At 40.5% G+C, this 18100-nt stretch overlaps 1 protein-coding gene across 8 annotated transcripts in view; it reads right to left on the reverse strand.

The window, feature by feature from the left end:
• The window catches only part of LCORL (ligand dependent nuclear receptor corepressor like), a 162149-nt gene extending 145019 nt beyond the window's left edge, over positions 1–17130 (reverse strand). For 2 of the 8 annotated variants that reach the window (XM_089911705.1, XM_022566841.3), the window contains exon 1: positions 16412–17130. In XM_089911705.1, the coding sequence (XP_089767831.1) occupies positions 16412–16577 (166 nt within the window). In that variant the 5' untranslated portion in view covers positions 16578–17130. The remainder of the gene's footprint in view (positions 1–16411) is intronic. The other 6 variants (XM_022566862.3, XM_089911704.1, XM_089911703.1 and 3 more) reach the window with 6 other exon arrangements.
• Between the last annotated feature and the right edge of the window lie 970 nt (positions 17131–18100).

The following is an 18100-nucleotide window of genomic DNA, read 5'->3' on the forward strand; positions in this document are numbered from 1 at the left end:
ATTAAGAATCTGAGCAGTAGTCCAGGCAAAAAAGTAAGGTTTACTTAGACTGGAGTGGAAATGGAGGGAAAAAAATGGACTTAAGATATATTTGGCTGAGTGATGTTCCACTGTATATATGTACCACATCTTTGCCCATTCGTCGGTCGATGGGCATTTAGGTTGCTTCCATGACCTGGCTATTGTAAATAGTGCTACAGTGAACACTGGGGTGCATGTGTCCTTTTGAATTATGGTTTTCTCTGGGTATATGTCCAGTAGTGGGATTGCTGGGTCATATGGTAATTCTATTTTTAGTTTTTTAAGGAACCTCCATACTGTCCTCCATAGTGGCTGTATCAATTTACACTCCCACCAGCAGTGCAAGAGGGTTCCCCTTCCTCACACCCTCTCCAGCATTTGTTGTTTGTAGATTTTCTGATGATGCCCATTCTAACCAGTGTGAGGTGATACCTCATTGTAGTTTTTTTTTCTATAAATGTATTTATTTATTTGTTTGTTTTTATTTTTGGCTGTGCTGGGTCATCGTTTCTGCGCGCGGGCTTTCTCTAGTTGCGGTGAGCAGGGGCTACTTTTTCGTTGCAGTGCACGGGCTTCTCATTGCAGTGGCTTCTCTTGTTGCGGAGCACGGGCTCTAGGCACACAGGCTTCAGTAGTTGTGGCATGTGGGCTCAGCAGTTGTGGCTCACGGGCTCTTGAGTGCAGGCTCAGTAGTTGTGGCACATGGGCTTAGTTGCTCTGCAGCATGTGGGATCTTCCTGGGCCAGGGTTCAAACCCATGTCCCTTGCATTGGCAGGCGGATTCTTAACCACTGCGCCACCAGGGAAGCTCCCTCATTGTAGTTTTGATTTGCATTTCTCTAATAATTAGTGAGGTTGAGCAGCTTTTCATGTGCCTCTTGGCCATCGGTTGGAACGAAACTGGGTCATTTGTAGAGACATGGATGGACCTATAGACTGTCATACAGAGTGAAGTAAGTCAGAAAGAGAAAAACAAATATTGTACATTAACGAATATATATGGAATCTAGAAAAATGGTACAGATGAACCGGTTTGCAAGGCATAAATACAGACACAAATGTAGAAAACAAACATATGGACACCAAGGGGGGAAAGCGGGAGGGTGGGTGGTGGTGAATGAATCAGGAGATTGGGATTGACATATATACACTAATATGTATAAAATAGATAACGAATAAGAACCTGCTGTATAAAAATAAATAAATAAAATAAAATTCAAATAAAAAATATATTTGGAAGCATAATAAATAATAATCGGTGAACTGGGTATAGGAGAGGAGATGGACAGTAAGTGAAAGATGACTTCCAGGTCTCTGACTTGTGAAACTAGGTATAATGAGATGAAGAAAGCCAGAGGAACAGATTTGGTATTTGGTAGAGGGAGATCAAGAGTTCAGTTTTAGATATGTTATATTTAGGGTACCTGAAAGAGATACAAGTGGAGAGAGATCAAGTAAATCAAATATCGAGATAGGCTAATAAATTGGAGGAGACAGAGAAAATGAGGGTCACAGGAAATGTTTAGGGTTTTGTTTAAAGAAGTAATCATTATATGTCAAAGCTATGGAAGTCTAAAACCTACTGTGAACCATGTTACATTCACTCTACTAACTTCGACACAATTTGTGAAAACTGACTTCAGGTAGTCTTTCCAAATTACTTATAATAATTATAAAGTTATTCACATACTAAACAAAAAAATACAACATAAAATTACTAAGTCTATCTAGGCTGTATTTTCCTGACAGATAATAATGGATAAAATTTGTGGGGGGGGTGGGGAGGGAAACAAAACACCACACATGATAATCATCAAGGTCCAAAGCCACCCCTGGACCTACAAATGTTAAGAATTCAAGAATGCAGAGGTGCCACATTATTCCTGCAGCAAAATTTCTGAGTTAAGAAAGCTCAGAATTTATACTCTACTGTATTCCACTGTATGATTGGTTTCCTTAGCGGTCTTGCTGTACATATTCTTGCAACAAACTGGCTTACAGCAAACTAGCACACCCTAATGGTCGATCCTAGATATTGATACGCCTATATACTGACGCTACTATCTCAAATATGAAAACCGCTCTATGTCCTATCCTGGATAATGGTCCCACAATCCAACAGGCCTCTTAAACAGAAGCCTGGAAATGATTCTCTACTTTCTCCTTTTTCTGTAGGCCCACAGCTCACCTATGACTAAAATCTGTTGATTGTAATAACTTATCTCTTGAATTCTTCTCCCTCCTCCATTTCTACCACTACCCTTATTTCAGAGCCTCATTATTTCTTGGTTGGGCTATCCTGACATTCCCGATTCATTTGCCTGTCCTATTCTCCTATTACTCTACTGGCCAAGTAATCTTATAAAACCACAAATTAAATTATGTCACTCCCATGCTTTAAAATCCTTCAATGGTTTTCCACTACCTGTGAGTTACTTAACCTCCTTATCTGTAAAGTGGGGATGATAAAAATAGTTTCTACTTATGTGACTGTTTGGAAAATCAAATGAATTCTAGTGTAATTAAGCACTTAATGCCTAATGAACAGTAAAATAAAATAATTTAAAATAATAATAATTATTGTTATATTCTGCTTAGATGTTTCTCCATGATTCAGCTTCTATTTCTCTTTTCTCTTCTCATGTCCCACAGTCATTCCTGGACCCATACAAAGAAACCTGATCACTCTTCTCTATACCACAACTTTAATACTGTATGTGCTTCTATTATACCATTTACCACACTTCAGAGTAGGAGAGGCTTGTCTTCACTACAAGACTATGCTTCACAAAGACAATCTAATGCATCTGAGTCACCTAGCACAATGCCTGGCCCATAAATATTTACTGAAAAAATTATGAAGAGAAAAGAGATGTATGAAAGGATTATAGCAGATGGCCATGCTTCCTTCCACGCTGAAAATCCAATTATTCTTGATAAAAAACAAAACAGCAATTTCAGAATAGGTCTAAAGAATGAAAGAGTCAGAAAAAACTCACTCTGTGACAGAGGATGAAAGCACCTATGGGTTCAGACTGAGGAGAAGAATGAAGATAAATTAGTTAACTAAGATAACTTAGTAAGATAAGTTAGGTAATAAGTAAGCTAATCTGTAGTCATATAGGGAAATTTTACTTCATTTATGAGTTGTATATATCTGTGCTAGAATAGAAATATTAAAAGGTCAAATAATAAGGCAAAGGAGAAAAAACAGGTAAAGATTAAGCTGATGCCATAATACTAGTGTTTAAAAAAAAAACAAACCCAAACACATATTTTACCAGGGCACTACTTTCCTATACCACGCTAAATGGGTAAAGGGGAGCATAGGCAAAGGACAGCTAAAATGAAACAATAAATTGTCATCAGCTATTTCTATTTGATCACTTGCCATTCTTGGGAAAAGTTCAAAGGAGTTGGAAAGGGGATGGTCATCATTCTTGGAATTGGGATAGAGGGTTAACTGTATATCTTTACATCAAGACTAAAACTTAACATTGACAATCTATGCTGGGGTAATACCTTGCCCCACTAACTCTATGTTCTTACCTCCCCCCCGTTCCCAATGTTAAGACCAAGAAAGAAATTTGGGGATATTATTCCCTGACTAACCCATCTCAAGGGAACACTTAACTGTAATATGTGCATTCAAATACAGAAGCCCCTGGTTCTCTCTTATTCCAGGGCCAGGAACAAAAGGCCAAGGAGATCTAGACCCAGAATACTTCTCCCTACTCCTGATTTCAAAGTTCTGAAATAAAATAGAGAACAGCTCTGGTACTAAAGTTTTAAATGCAACTATCTGATCAGAAAGCAGGAGGGATCAGACTTGCTAATTTTTAAACTAGGTTTCACCAAAAGAGTAATATAGACTTATATGTTAATTCTATCTTCATATTTTCTAGATGAAAAGTCTTCGGCAAGTCAGCTTCTCTAAGCCTTGGTTTTTTCATCTGCAAAATGAAGATAAAAATTGTACTATTTCACATGTGAAAATTAAATGTGATTAATACAAATAAAAGCTTATTAGCACAGTGTCTAACACACGATGGTAAGCATTCAGTAGACATTAGCTATCATTATTTCAAAGGGCAATTCTTAGTGTTGAAAAGTGTCAGTTTATATATTACCAACTATGAGATTTTAAGGGCTGAAAGTGATTAATTCAAGAGAATGTAATATTTAGACTAATGACATTGCTTTTAAGTATTTATTTTTACTTTGTATCAATGTTAAATTTACAGAAAATGTTTTAAGTATGGTAAAACCTTTTACTTTTCCAGCTATTTGAGAGTAAATGGCCTACATGATAACCCGTCACCCTTGAATTCTTTAATACGCGTTTCCTACAAAGGCATTCTCTTACAAATATGACCATTAAAATCAGGAAATTAACAATGAAGAATCATGCTCACTGCTATTGGGGTGTCACTGCTCCTAGGTGCCTTCTCAGTGAACAGTTTAGGGCATAAGTATATATTTCTATATTCTACATCTACATATAAGAAAAATCATGAATTCACATACCAATATCTCTTTTCCAATCCAACACTACAGAAAGCATTCTAGTTTTTTCCACTTCCATAATGGTAACTCCCTTCTCAGACAGTGACAGGCTGGCTCCCATTATCCTTAAGGATTTATTTGACTAGTCTCCCTGTATGTTACCAGCCTCCCATTGTGGCTGCTTCCCCATCCCCACATGGACGCTCTCTTTACCCCTCTCTGCCCCAACACCCACATACTTCCTCCACGGGTATAACCTCCCCTATTCCTCATGCCTGGCACTCCTCCTACAAGAATATCCTCCTCATCTTGCTTAGGCACTAACATCCCATGTTGAGCTGATCCTCCACTGGGATGTCTTCCTCTCCCCACCCTCAGGTTCTGATATTGCACTGGGATGCCTCCAACCATGGACTCCCACAATATCCAACTTGAGGCTGAATACACCCAAACCAGGCTACCCTCCTACACAGATGACTTTCTGCTGCCACCCCTGGTGGCCATCACCTCCTAGTAGATGCCCTCTTATCCCTCTTACTCTGTACCAGGCTACTCACCTTCACAAATACCGATCTGACCCCGCTTGGCTCCAACACCTCACACTAGTGCGCCCCTCCTATTCAGACTGCTCCTCATACCTCCAGCTCCATCAACCCACATGGGGACCCTCCTCAACCCTGCCAGGCTCTGACATACCCACTCCTTCAAGAGGACATGCCCCCTCCCCCCATATACCCTAACCAGTGTGGACACTTTGTTTGGTCCCACCTGATGGTTTCAGTACTGAAACGTTCCGAAAGGAAAGAAGAAGGGAACAAGGAAGAACAACTGATGACATTTAAAAAAAAAAAAAAGAGAGAGGGATACCACTGAATAAACTGCATAAGCGCCCATAATCCAAGCTAATTAAAAGGCTAATCTATTTGTCAAAGTATCTGCTTTTTCCACTTAAAGAAACAGTGGTCAATTCTTTTATATTAATTCCTTCTAAATTTAAAAAGTCAATTGAAAATTGATAAAGAAGGAAGTCTTGTCTTTCTTTTCTAGCCAAATATGCATTTTATTTAAGTATCTTACATAGGCCTGTAGAAAAATCTAGTTCATCAAAAAAACAAAACTACCAATTTTATTTTAAGAGTTTAAAAAATATATGAGTGTTTCAAACACTAGAATTAAATATTTTAAAAAATATTTAGAATATGCAAGTTTGAGTTGTTTTCAGTATAATGACAATTGTATTGTTTCCAGTACACTTATGCCCAGATACAACTCTGCAAAAATTAGCCTTGATTGTTACAGGAGTAACACCTTTTCCTTGCTCCCTGTTTCTATGAGGAAGGATGGTCATAAGCACAATCTGAGCCTCTCTTCACTCCTACGGAGCGAAGAGACTGATCTGATTGGTGATTTTGTAAAGAATAGTTGGGTAGACCCTTAGGAGTAGCTATCGGGAGAACATACTCACAGAGAGCTCATACTCCGCTCTGCTTCCCTAGTATGCCTAGCACTGGGTGGATAAATTGGCTTATGCCAGAACACCTGACTCCTTCACCAACCTATTTCTCTAGCCTGGCCTCTATTAGTAATAAAAGTAATATTCTACTTCCATCTTTCTCCTTGTTTGAATTTTCAAGTTGTTCAGAACCCAAGCAAAAAAGAAGGGTGCCATCTGAGAGTACTTCAGCAATCCAATATCTTAATTAATTTATTGAAGTGGAGATTGCTCGTTTTCCCAGTTTTGACTTAAAAGGGCTGCTTTTTTGAGCTTCTTAAAACTATTAGAAATAAAAAAAACCCTCAAACCTGAACCAACAGCAGATGTTCAAAATGAAAATAAGCCGACTTATCTGATCATGCTTATTACCCATTACAAAAAAAAAAACTTCAAAGGCTTATAATTTCCTCCTTATAGATGCCATAATTTATACTTTCAGTCCTACTTCCTACTCCCACCCTATACTCCAGTGACACTAGAGTGCTGAATACTTTCAGAATATACATTACTTAGACTTCTATACCTTTGTTTACACTATCCTTCAACCTGTTCCTTCCAACCTACTTTTCTGCTGGATCATTTAACTTAGGGATCAGCAAACCATGGCCAGTAGACCAAATCTGCCTATTTTTGTAAATAATTTTGTTATTGGAACACAGCCATGTTCATTCATTTATAGATTGCTTTTGTGCTACAACAGCAGAGTTGAGTACTTGCAATAAAGACCATATGGCCCACAGAGCCTAAAATATTTACATCCAGCCCTTTACAAAAAAAAAGTCTGCCAACCCCAGCTTTCAGTCAGTCCTTTGAAGCCTAGTCATTTCAGATTCTTCAAATCAAAATTAATTGCTGTCTCCTAAGCCTTTCCATTATATTATGCCATCTCTAATACTTAACACCCTTGATAACTGTGAGCTCTTTAAAAGCAAAGAATTCCTAGTGTAGGAATTAGTTTTTTACCCAACTCACAGTTCCCACCTCTCCTAATTCTTATCACGTTTTTAGAGGAAGTATTCTGGAAGAAGCTTCTGCCCTTTTCTCTACCCCTTATTCATCCTACCAAAGGAGAGAGGAATAACTAGTATTGGCAACATGCTGATAGTTGTTCCTAGTGGAATGGATTAATGTTTTAAAGGTCATTTTTCATTCATGTTCAAGCCTACCGTTCATTCTGCCTAGGTGGTCCTACCTACCTATAAGCAAACCACATGGGGTAGAGCTTCCTTGTATTTTAGAAGAGGCCTGCAGCTCTAGCTGCTCTGTCTTTGATAGGTTGGTAAGTTCAGTTCAGGATGATATTGTCTTAATTCTGGCCTCAGCTACAAGCCAGGTTCTTCAATACAACCTTACCATCTAAAAAGCTAACATTTCGATCCCTGATTCCTAAGTCTATTTCTAGTTCAGAACCTGGTTAAGGAAGAAACATAGAATTACACTCCCATCAACCAGCACACAGTAGGACTCAAGATATTTGATGATTGACTGACAACAGTAAATTAACTGGAAAAAATCAATCTTTTAAACTGTGTAACACACTAATGTCACAAACCATATTTTACTTGATGAACTTAATTAGGAAAATATGTTTTGAAGAGAAAAAGAAACAATTTTAGAGTTCACATTCAGTGATTCAAACCAAGCCCATCCTATTTATCTAATTTATCTCTCAATATTTTGTTGCTATCAAGTCTCAGCTTAATTAACATATAAAGTAATCATGGATATTATCAATTCAAAAAAGTATTCTCCATCTTATTATCCATGCATAAAACAAACATCCCTAGATCCCACACCCTTCCAATTACTGCTCTATACATCTGTTCTTCCTCAAAATGTAGCTTCTCAAATGGTTTCTCCTCTTCCATACATCTTAAATACTTTCTAACCTATTACAATATAGCTTCCATCCCTACCACTCTGCTGAAATTCATCCGGTCAAGGTCACTAAGAACTTCCATGCTGCCAAAAACAATGCACATTTCCCTGTTTAAGGGTACTTGGCATCTCATCAACATATAACAATCCCTCCTTATTTTAACACTCTTCTCTTAGATTTGGTAATACCATCTCTCCTGGTTTTCCGACATAGCCAATGGCCTTACTTTTCAGTGTGAAAGTCCCGTGGCTTTCCTTTGAGGCTCCTCTTCCTCCATCCAAGGAATGCTAAGATTCCTTAAGACATGGTACTGAGTACTCGTCTCTAGTTATACTACCCCTGACCCTTAGGTGGTCTCATCCATTTCAAGGATTTAAATATCATCTTTAATGCTGGTAATTCCTTAATTCATATTTTTAGCCCAGAAACCACTACTATATAAGTATTTTAACACCTTTCATAAAAACAAAAGATAGTGAACATTTAAGGACAGCTATAAATCTATTATCCATAGATTTCCAGCTATGAAAAGTGAAATGACTCGTGCCTAAGGTTAAAACAATAGAGGCTAAAAAGGAACTATGTTCTTTCAATTCTTAATCCTTTTTACCATTTGTGAAGACTTAGCCCCTTGTCCCTAAACTGTTTACTAAATAGTTTACTATTTAAATATGAAGACGACTGGACACAGCTTCTTCCCTACATACACACCTTACACATAGCCATCAGAAAAGAACTGGCCAATCTGAATTAACAGAGAAAGTCTCAAACTTGTTTTTCAAGAAATATTTTAGAAAAGACTCTAGGCTACAACTGAATTTTAAAGGAGACTGAGGATGCAGGCAGGGTAGCTGTTATGATTAATAAGATACTCAAGAATTTGGAGCAATGTGTACAAAACAAAAGTAAAGGCAGATGAAAGTGGCTGGGCTGTCTAAAGAAGAAACCAGGCAAACGAACAGGGAAGGAGCCCGGTGGACTATGACCAACTAACTGGATACGGTCAGGAGCTTTCATTTGATGAAAAAAGACAAGTGGGAGACACTACTGCTTTGTAAAGTACAAAATCAAAGTAGCTATTCCAAATAATGATTTAATACAGGTTATAAGCTAGACTGAAGGACAGTAAAATCAATGATGCAGATACTGATATAAACTAGAGTCTTACCTAAACCGGCCCAAGTGCTTAACACTTCATCAGAAAAACTGAATCCAAGAGATATTGTAAAGAAATAATAATAACTTGGTAATAGATCAAGGTAAAGAGAAAAGAAAAACAAAGAAGCAAATATAAGTAAGCAGGGTTGTTGCCAATTAATGGGAAAACCATATAAAAGGAAAGGAGATATAGAAAAGTGATTCTTCATTGTAAGCTGTTTTCTAGAAAACATAAAAATCCTCAAAACAAATTTTTATTTAGCTTTATTAAGAGCAAAGTGCCGTTCTTCAAATGTAAATATGGCATTGTTACCTTAATTAGTTTCCTAATGGTAGCAGTAGGTTGGTCTGGGCCTACTCACAGCCTCCTATCTTTATTCTGTGGTGAATAAAATACACACACACACACACACACCCAAAAAAGAAGGAATATTATCAAAAAAAGAAAAAGATAGAAACTCTAAACCTCAATAACGTATGAGATTATAATTGAAAAACTGGATTTACCAAAAAGGAAGAAAAAATTGCATATCCAAAAATCTACATGCCTCTGTTGCTCCTCCCAAGACTGCACAGTGGTAGAAGAATTAAACACCAGGATTGAAAGATAAACCAGGGGAGCATGGAGGATACATAATAGCTACTTCTGGTGACATAACAGGAACTTATCACAGTACCCAGCCAAACAGGGAGGGATACACACATGTAACCAGCCAAGGGAAGTAGCAGAGACAGGAAGAGACAGCACCACACAGAAAGGAGAATACATGTGATATGCTCAGACCAGCATACAGCCTGTTTCTAACATATGCAAATATACAAAATTCATATACTGCTTGAACCCAAGGATGGCAGAACTTCCAAGTATACAATCCAAGAGTACACAGAATTTCAAATTTTACAAGCAAAATTCACAATGTGCCTATTTACAGAGAAATGTGGATATGTGTTTACCACCCAACTACTCATGATCATCACAGATTCCATTTGCCTGATACATATTATTAGATAGTGCTTTAATTCACATCTTTTTTTAATGGATAAAAAATCTGCTAGTGCCTGAAAAGACAGTTGTGCAAAGTTTTTGGGTAGTTGACCCATTCATACCAGTTCTCATCAAATCCAGATTTCTAAGTAAATCTACTCTTCCAGAATTTACATAGCAATAGTGACAAGATGAGGTAGAAGTTGGTGGAAAAATAAAAGAGTAGGAAGCAAGAAGCAGCCGGAAAGAAGTGTCAAGTTGATTATCTAGAACTTTATTTACCTGGACTATCCCATCTTTAAGTGTTATAGCTCTATGAAGTGCTCCCGTAACTTCTTCAGAGGTTAAAAAATAGAGGAAGAGAATATCCTCTGCCCCTGATACTGCTGATTATCAATGGGGCAGGTAGTTTGGAAAAGTCTACTCTGCAAACACCTGCAGAGTGTAGAACTCTAAGACAGTGATGTGGTTAACAGGAAGAGTACAGAGAGTAGGTACCAACAAAGAGTAGGTTCAAGATGATATAATGATACAGATTTTCTTTAATGAATTTAAACGGATTTCTTGTATTCAGCTACCACAAAGCCAAAACGTTCCTTGCAACGTAGGACGGCATCAAATGTCTTTTGCTTTTCTTATACATAAAAAGCGAAGATCAAGCTAAGTGATTATACTGTGACTCTTAAACTCCATGACTCTACGGCTCAAGAATACCCTAGAATATAGATCTTTCAAGCCCTTACTATCTTTTTCTCTAACATGTCTCATGATCTCTTCATTGTTCATCAGCATTCCCACCAGAAAGAATCTACTGGCAAAAACATAAAGCTCAAAGCTTTTAATAGCCTGTATAAATAACAGCAAATGTTTATGGAATGTTTTCTATATGGCAGACACATATTAACATATATCAACACAATTAATTTTCGAACAACCTCATTATCTTCAATTTACAGGTAAGAAACTGAAGTACAGAAAGGTTAAGTAACTTGTCCACCCTGGTAGGTGGTAACAGCTAGAGAGCTAGAGTTCAAACACAGGTAGTCTAGCTCCAGTGCCTATATTCCCATTCACTATATTACATTATTCAAATAAAAGATTTGGGGAATAGAAGATTTGGGGAAAGCTATCAGTTTGGTTAGTATCAACAGATTTGAAATAAGTGGTACCAAGGTAATCAAGCCTTGGCTGGAGTCACTACGCTCTAAAACTGTGCTGTCCAATGTGGTAGCCATTTGCCACATGAGGCTACTAAGCACCTGAAATGTAGCTAGTCCAAACTGAGATATGCTATAATAACTGATTTCAAAGACTTAATGTTTTAAAAAGAATGTAAACTAACTCAACAATTTTATATGGATTAATGTTAAAATATTTTTAATATATTGGGCTAAATCAAACATGCTTTTTTAATGTGGCTACTAGAAAATTTTAAATAATATATTTGGCACCCATTTTATTTCTACTGGACAGCAATGGTATGTTGGAGTTTATTAAATGATTCTAATCAAATCTTCATTGTTTTACTGTTGTAACCTTAGGCAAATCAGTTACACTGGTTACACTGATCATTAACTTCTGAATCAGAAAAAGAGGGCTTAAAAACAGTCCTGGGGGCTTCCCTGGTGGCGCAGTGGTTGCGGGTCCGCCTGCCGATTCAGGGGACGCGGGTTCGTGCCCCGGTCCGGGGGGATCCCATGTGCCGCGGAGCGGCTGGGCCCGTGGGCCGTGGCCGCGCCGGGCCTGCGTGTCCGGAGCCTGTGCTCCGCAACGGGAGAGGCCACAGCAGTGAGAGGCCCGCGTGCCGCAAAAAAAAACACAAAACAGTCCAGACACCTCGTGTTCATATTTTGGTATCTAAATCTATTTTCCACTAAAAAGAATAGAGGGCTCCTTGGAAAAATGGTTGATGTCGGGGCTGGGACATGTGAAGTACAAGATGAACCTGGAATATCTTGTTTGGGCAGGAAGGAAGTGCTCAAAAATAATCATTGGGCAGGGAGACATTGGGCAGGGAGACAAGCATTGGTTGGGGAGACATGTGATTTGTCAAAAAACACCGGACAGCTTGATGAGGCTCCCACTGGCCAGACCTGGGACAATTTGGAAATCAAAATAATGACAGTAATGGATTTAACCACTGAATAAAATAAGAACCCATGAGTTCATACGGATGAAAATAACTAACAAAAATAAATAAAGAAGACAGGATAGACTGCTTTATGACAGAATATCAACTACTAGTTACAGAATGATGAAGCTAGAAAAATCATGAATGAATGTTAAAACTTGTGGGTAAAGTTTTGATGAGACTATGTAAATATCCTGTTCCTCAAAAGTATTTCCCCACAAATTACATATTAATTACAAAAGGACAAATAGTAACTTTCAGGGAGAAATATGGAAAATACCACATTAACCAGATTTTCAAAGCTACCATCACCAACACTGGGACAAAACAACATTATGAATCTCAAGATATGATGTATTAAGAAGGACAGAACATGTCTTCAGAGATATTCCTGCCAAAAATATATAACCAATCTAATCAGGAGGAAACAACAGACAAATTCAAATTGAGGGACATTCTACAAAATAACTCTCCTGTACTTTTCAAAAATGTCAAGGTCAAGAAATACAAGAAAGGCTGAGAAAGTGTTCCAGATTTAAACAGACTAAAAGAGATATGACAACCAAATGCAATGTATGATCCTAGCTAGGGGGAAAAGCTTATAAAGTAAAATGGATAAAATCTGAATATGGATTATGAATTCGATAATAGTATCATTAATAGTATGTCAATGTTATATTTCCTGGTTTTAATAACTATACTGTAGTTAGGTAAGCCAATGTCCTTGGCTTTAGGAAATATAACTGAAGAATTTAGGGGTAAAGAGGCATCATGTCTCCAAATTACCCTCAAATGGTTCAGAAAGAAAAAAAAAATAGATATAAGGCAAGAATGATAAAGCAAACACTTCAAAATGTAATACAATTGGTGAATGTGGGTAAGGGTATAGAGGAGTTCCTGGTACTATTCTTCCAACTTTTCTTGTAAGTTCGGAATTATATCAAAATTAAAAGTTAAAACAAAACAGAACTTATTTCCCAGATCAAATATCCTAATGGACTACACAAGTCCTGATAATGTTTAAAAATACACTAATGCATTTTTTTTATCCTGGACTTGACTTTGCTTTAAATTATATGATTTATCAGATACTAATTATATATTCCATATATAATTCCATAAGATCCAGGACTATATCTGTTATCACTCAACATGCTGAGTACTAGGATACTATTTATTATATCCAATAAGCACTCAAACATTTGTTAGATGAACATATTCAAAAGTATAGCACAGTACAGGATGATTACAGAGAAAAATCAAATTGTAAAAAGCACCACATTGTAAATAAAGCTATTAATTGGGCCACACAGCTTACAGGACAACTCTTCAATTATAAAAAAAGAAAAACCAGGATGAAATCACAGAGTAACCATAAACCTAACCTAAAGAGATGAGTTCCACAAATAAAGAAAGGTAAATATCATTTTCCATATCAAGAGTTAAACATCTTAGCTAACTACAAGCAGTCATGGCAAGGAAAATGAACTTTTTGCTCATAAAATTAGAATATTTATATATGTTATTTAAAAAATGAATGAGATTAAAGATTTAGGCTAAGAACTGAGATTTTAAAACTTCACTACTGGCTCAATACTAATTTGCTGTAAGGCCCTGAGACACTGCTTACAATTTCCATATTTCATTTAAAAATAAGACTTGTGGATCATTTTCTTCCCCAAAGGCAGAAAGAATATTTTATAAAAATAATTTCAACCAATAAGAGCAATCAATATTCAATACAGAAGTACATATACGCATATATATTCACACACATACACACATGCAAAGTAAAAAGAATATAGCTTTTTTCAAATATATTTACAAAGTAATAGCAAAAGGTGACTTAAAAGAGTTACACAAAATACATTTAATCCCAATTCATACTGTGAGTAGGTGCTTCATATATAGACTACTGAAAAAAACCCAATCAACCAGTGTATATCCTGCTTAAGAGAGTTTTATTGTTTATTTAAAAAACAAGCATGATAAAAACAAACTATGAGATGGATCTTCCTAGGTCTCCTGACTAGGACTGGGACTGTGGGAAATAATTCTCAAATACAGTTAGAGCTCAGGAAAAAATTTTCTTTCAAATACGATACAACTGTATACTACATTAAAAATGTAATATAGAGACTACATATTAGACACACAGCATTAACACAATCTTCAATGTCTTCCAATCCTACTTGAATATCCAAGTAGGTAAGACAGAAAGACATCCTATTTCCCTTCTTCCATCAAATCCAATTAATTTTGTGTTTAATTAAAATTCGACTATTTTTCAAAAGCACATATATTTTTGTGAGACGAAGCCATACTTAATGCATCTAAACAAGCGAGAAAAAAGAAAAAGCCAAAGTATTCTAAAATATAAAAATTGTCCAAAGATACCATCAAATAACTGTGCCTCGGCAAAACTTAACACAATAGTATCTCGAGCCAGTGTTACAATGCTATCATCCTGCCTGATTCTAACTGAACGAACTCAACAATTTTCAAACAGGTTGTCAGTGGAAGAGATCTTTACATAAGCAATTATAAAAACAGGGTCCATTTTGTATTCGGGAAGCACCAGCAACCCTTCGCTTAAAATTTTTATATAAGAATACCGTGAGGGTTTTTTTACACTTTTTAAAAAGAGATAAAATCACTTATGAATACCTGACTAAAGCTATTTCCTAGAACATTTCCTTAGATAAGAAAACATATTTTAAAGCGTAAAACAGTGAATTGCTTGAACATAACTTAAATGCCCCTACTCAGAGCAAACTTCCTTCTCGTACGTTTTCCTATATCCACCGTATTCTGCAGTGCACATTTCTGATTTGAAGTTGTACTAGTTTATCCTACCACGATCTCCTTTTCACTAGTGAAAAACAAGAAAGATCTTCAGGCGCTAACCAAACAAATCTGAGGGGGCTTGGGGAAAAGGGGCGCGAGGTGGCGCAAGAACAGATGGAAACAGGGTAAGAGAGTTGTTTTCTTAGGGCACTAAGGTTACTCCTCAACTCCAAATGCCAAGATTTAACTGCCAGTCGAGCAAGCTGCTGCCACTATCCACTCCTTAAACAATAAAACCTTCCCTCTACCTCTTCTACTCTCCCACCCATCAACCCCTTCCAAAACAAACACAACACACCCCATCCCAAAAACCGCGTTATCCCCTCGGTGCCCACTCGGTGTTATCCAACCTGCTGGATAACAGCTCCACGCACACGTCTTACTCAGACAAAACAGCGACGGCGGCAAGGTGGGGAGGTCCCACCACCTCTCGCCACCCCCGAGCAACCCTCAGAATGACAGCCCGGAGCCCAGAAGTTTGAAGCAGAAAGATTCCGACCCAACCAAAAGGGAAGACGGAATTGCAGAACGGGGATGGGAGTTGGGGAGGGCGATGTGCGTGTCTGTGCAAGGAAGGGTCCATCACATGACAGTAAAAGAAGACCCGAGTCTTCGGGGCATCCGCGAGGAGAACGGGGGGGTTGCCGTCGCCATGGCAACATCCCCCCCTCCGTCCAGACTTCCAAAGAGGGAGGAAGAACTTCAAATCCCAACCGTCAGCGCTCGAGCGGCTCCTTCTTAAAGGAGTACACACGGCCGCCGCCGCCGCCGAGCGCGAGAGGGCAGAGTTGGGCGCCCCCGCCCCTCGGGCGACGCCCCCGCCACCCCTCGCCCCCAGCCGGCTCACCCGCGGCCCCCGCCCCGCGAGCTCCCGGGGGTCGTTCAGGTCCCCGTCCCCGGGAACCCTGTCGCGTCGGCCCGCCCGTACCCCGGCAGCAGAAGGGGGTGTGTGTGCACCCGGCGGGGGCGCGGACCAGCCCGCCTTCCTCCCGCCGGCTCTGCCCGCGGGCTCCTCTCCGGCCGGGCGCCGACCCACCGGCCCGCTTCCTCCCTCTTGACAGGGTGGACGGCGAGCGGCCAGGGGCGCCGAGGAGTTTCGGGGAGAGCGCAAGCGAGCCGTTTCCTTGGGGGCTCGGCGAGCGGGTCCGAACTAACAGTTCCCGGGGAGCCAAAGAGCTGAGGAGGGGAAAGGAGCGCGGACCGCGCCGGGCGAGGAGCCCCCAGACAAAAGGCGAGCGCCGGATCCGCCGCGCCGCCGCCGCTCCCATCTCGCTCCCCCAATGAACTGACCCGAACGGGAGATTCAACTAAACCCCTCTGCCACAAACTCCTCGGGCTGCGGCAGCCGTCGCCGCGCGGAGCCGGGGCCCCGGCCCGTGTCTCTCTTACCTACACAGTGCATGAGGCGGTGGCGCCAAGAGTCGAGTTCCCGCCGGAATCCTCTCCTCTCCGCCGCGCACCGAGGGCTCCGGCACTGAGCAGCGGCGGCGGCGGCGGCGGCGGCGGCGGCAGCAGCGGCGGCGGCAGCGGCCATTCTCTCTCTTCCCTTGTCCATCTGCGTCCCGCGTCACGCGCCCTCATTTACATACGAGCGGCGCAGGCACGAGAGGCAGGGGCGCGAGCCCTCGGCGCGAGCCCCGGAGCGCGCGCCCCCCGGAGGGGGGTTGATTGACACGTGTCACACTACCTTCCCTCTGCCCTTCCCTCCCCCTCCCACCGCTCCCTCTGGGAGAGGCGGGGAAGGAGCGTGAGGAGAAGGAAGCAACCTGCCGCTTCCGCTGACCCCGCCTCCCCATCTACTCCCCTGTCTCCCCTCCCCCCGGAGTTTACTCAAGCGAGCCATACCGCTCCCGCCGCCCGCGAAAACCCTAAGCAGGAGCCAGAAGCTCGGAGCCCCGCCAGGAACCGGCGTGCTAATGGAGCAGACTAGCAACGCTTCCTTTCTGTCTTCGCGACGCGACTCCGGACTCCCGGAGACTTCACTTCCCAGGTCTCCTTGCGCTGGGGTCCCGAAGCGGAGCTTGCTGCCGCGGCGCGGTGCATGCCGGTTCTTGTAGTCCACCAGGGATGGGCGTGTTTCCGTACCCTTCGCACACTTGGGCTTGCAGCCTGGCCTTCGGCTTCTCGGCTCTGTGCGCCTTGTGGGTTTAGCGCTCAGGACAGTGCGCTGCGCGCGTTGCGGGGTCCGACCCAGCCACCTTAACTTCCTTAGGATTCACGATAGAAAGGCGGTGGAAGCCGCTAGAGTTGTCGGTATCTTGAAGGTTCGGGCTGCGCTTTGTGCTTTAAGTGCTGGAAACTTTTGGGGGTCACTGTGATCTCGTCGCTGCTGAGAAGGAACAAGCCGGTCATTCGGCTGCATCCGAAATAACTGCCAAATGTCCAGAGAGAGAACTCACAGTAACTTCAGTTTCCAGGGCGATGACATCTCGGAAAGCGAGAATATTTGTAAAGATTAGGGGAAAATTGCGGGGCTTTTCACCGGAAATCGTTTACGGGGGGCTTGGAGGTGGCTGGGTGAAAACTCCAAAAGGGGACACTTTTATGCTCCGCAAAAAGTAAACTCCTGGAGGACAGCGACCCATTAAGTCTTGTGTACCGTGTCGTCTTTCACTTGCCTAACCCTAGTACAGTGCGCAGCACGGGATTTAGCACTTAAATGTTGTGGAATGAATTCTGCCCTGAGCTAGAGAAAATATTTCTTCAGAGAGAGAGAAAGCTTTTGATTAGATATAAACTCCAATGACATTTTTAACTTTTGCACCACAGTGATTGTGCATGCATTTCTGTATACGTGCAGGGGGCCCAACCGAAGTTATGACACACACAGTTTGCTGAGAAGTACTGTGGATTACTGGGAATTTATGCACAAGTCTGTGGGAAATATGTTTTAATTCTTCTTGGAAACTTCTGTGAATTCTGAATTCCATTCCATCCTCCTTGTTTCGTGGATTATCCTTCCTTATCCACCTCCACCTTTTTTTTTTTGCTTCCTAGGAAAAAGTAGTCCTTGCTCATTGTTACCTCCTCAATACTGAATACGTAGTTTTAAATTTTCAAAAATTAAAAAATAATGAA

The sequence above is a fragment of the Delphinapterus leucas genome, chromosome 5 (genome assembly GCF_059928025.1).
Source record: "Delphinapterus leucas isolate spDelLeu-1000000601 "Yukka" chromosome 5, BTC_Dleu_Yukka2, whole genome shotgun sequence".
In the NCBI taxonomy this organism is placed as follows: Eukaryota; Metazoa; Chordata; class Mammalia; order Artiodactyla; family Monodontidae; genus Delphinapterus; species Delphinapterus leucas.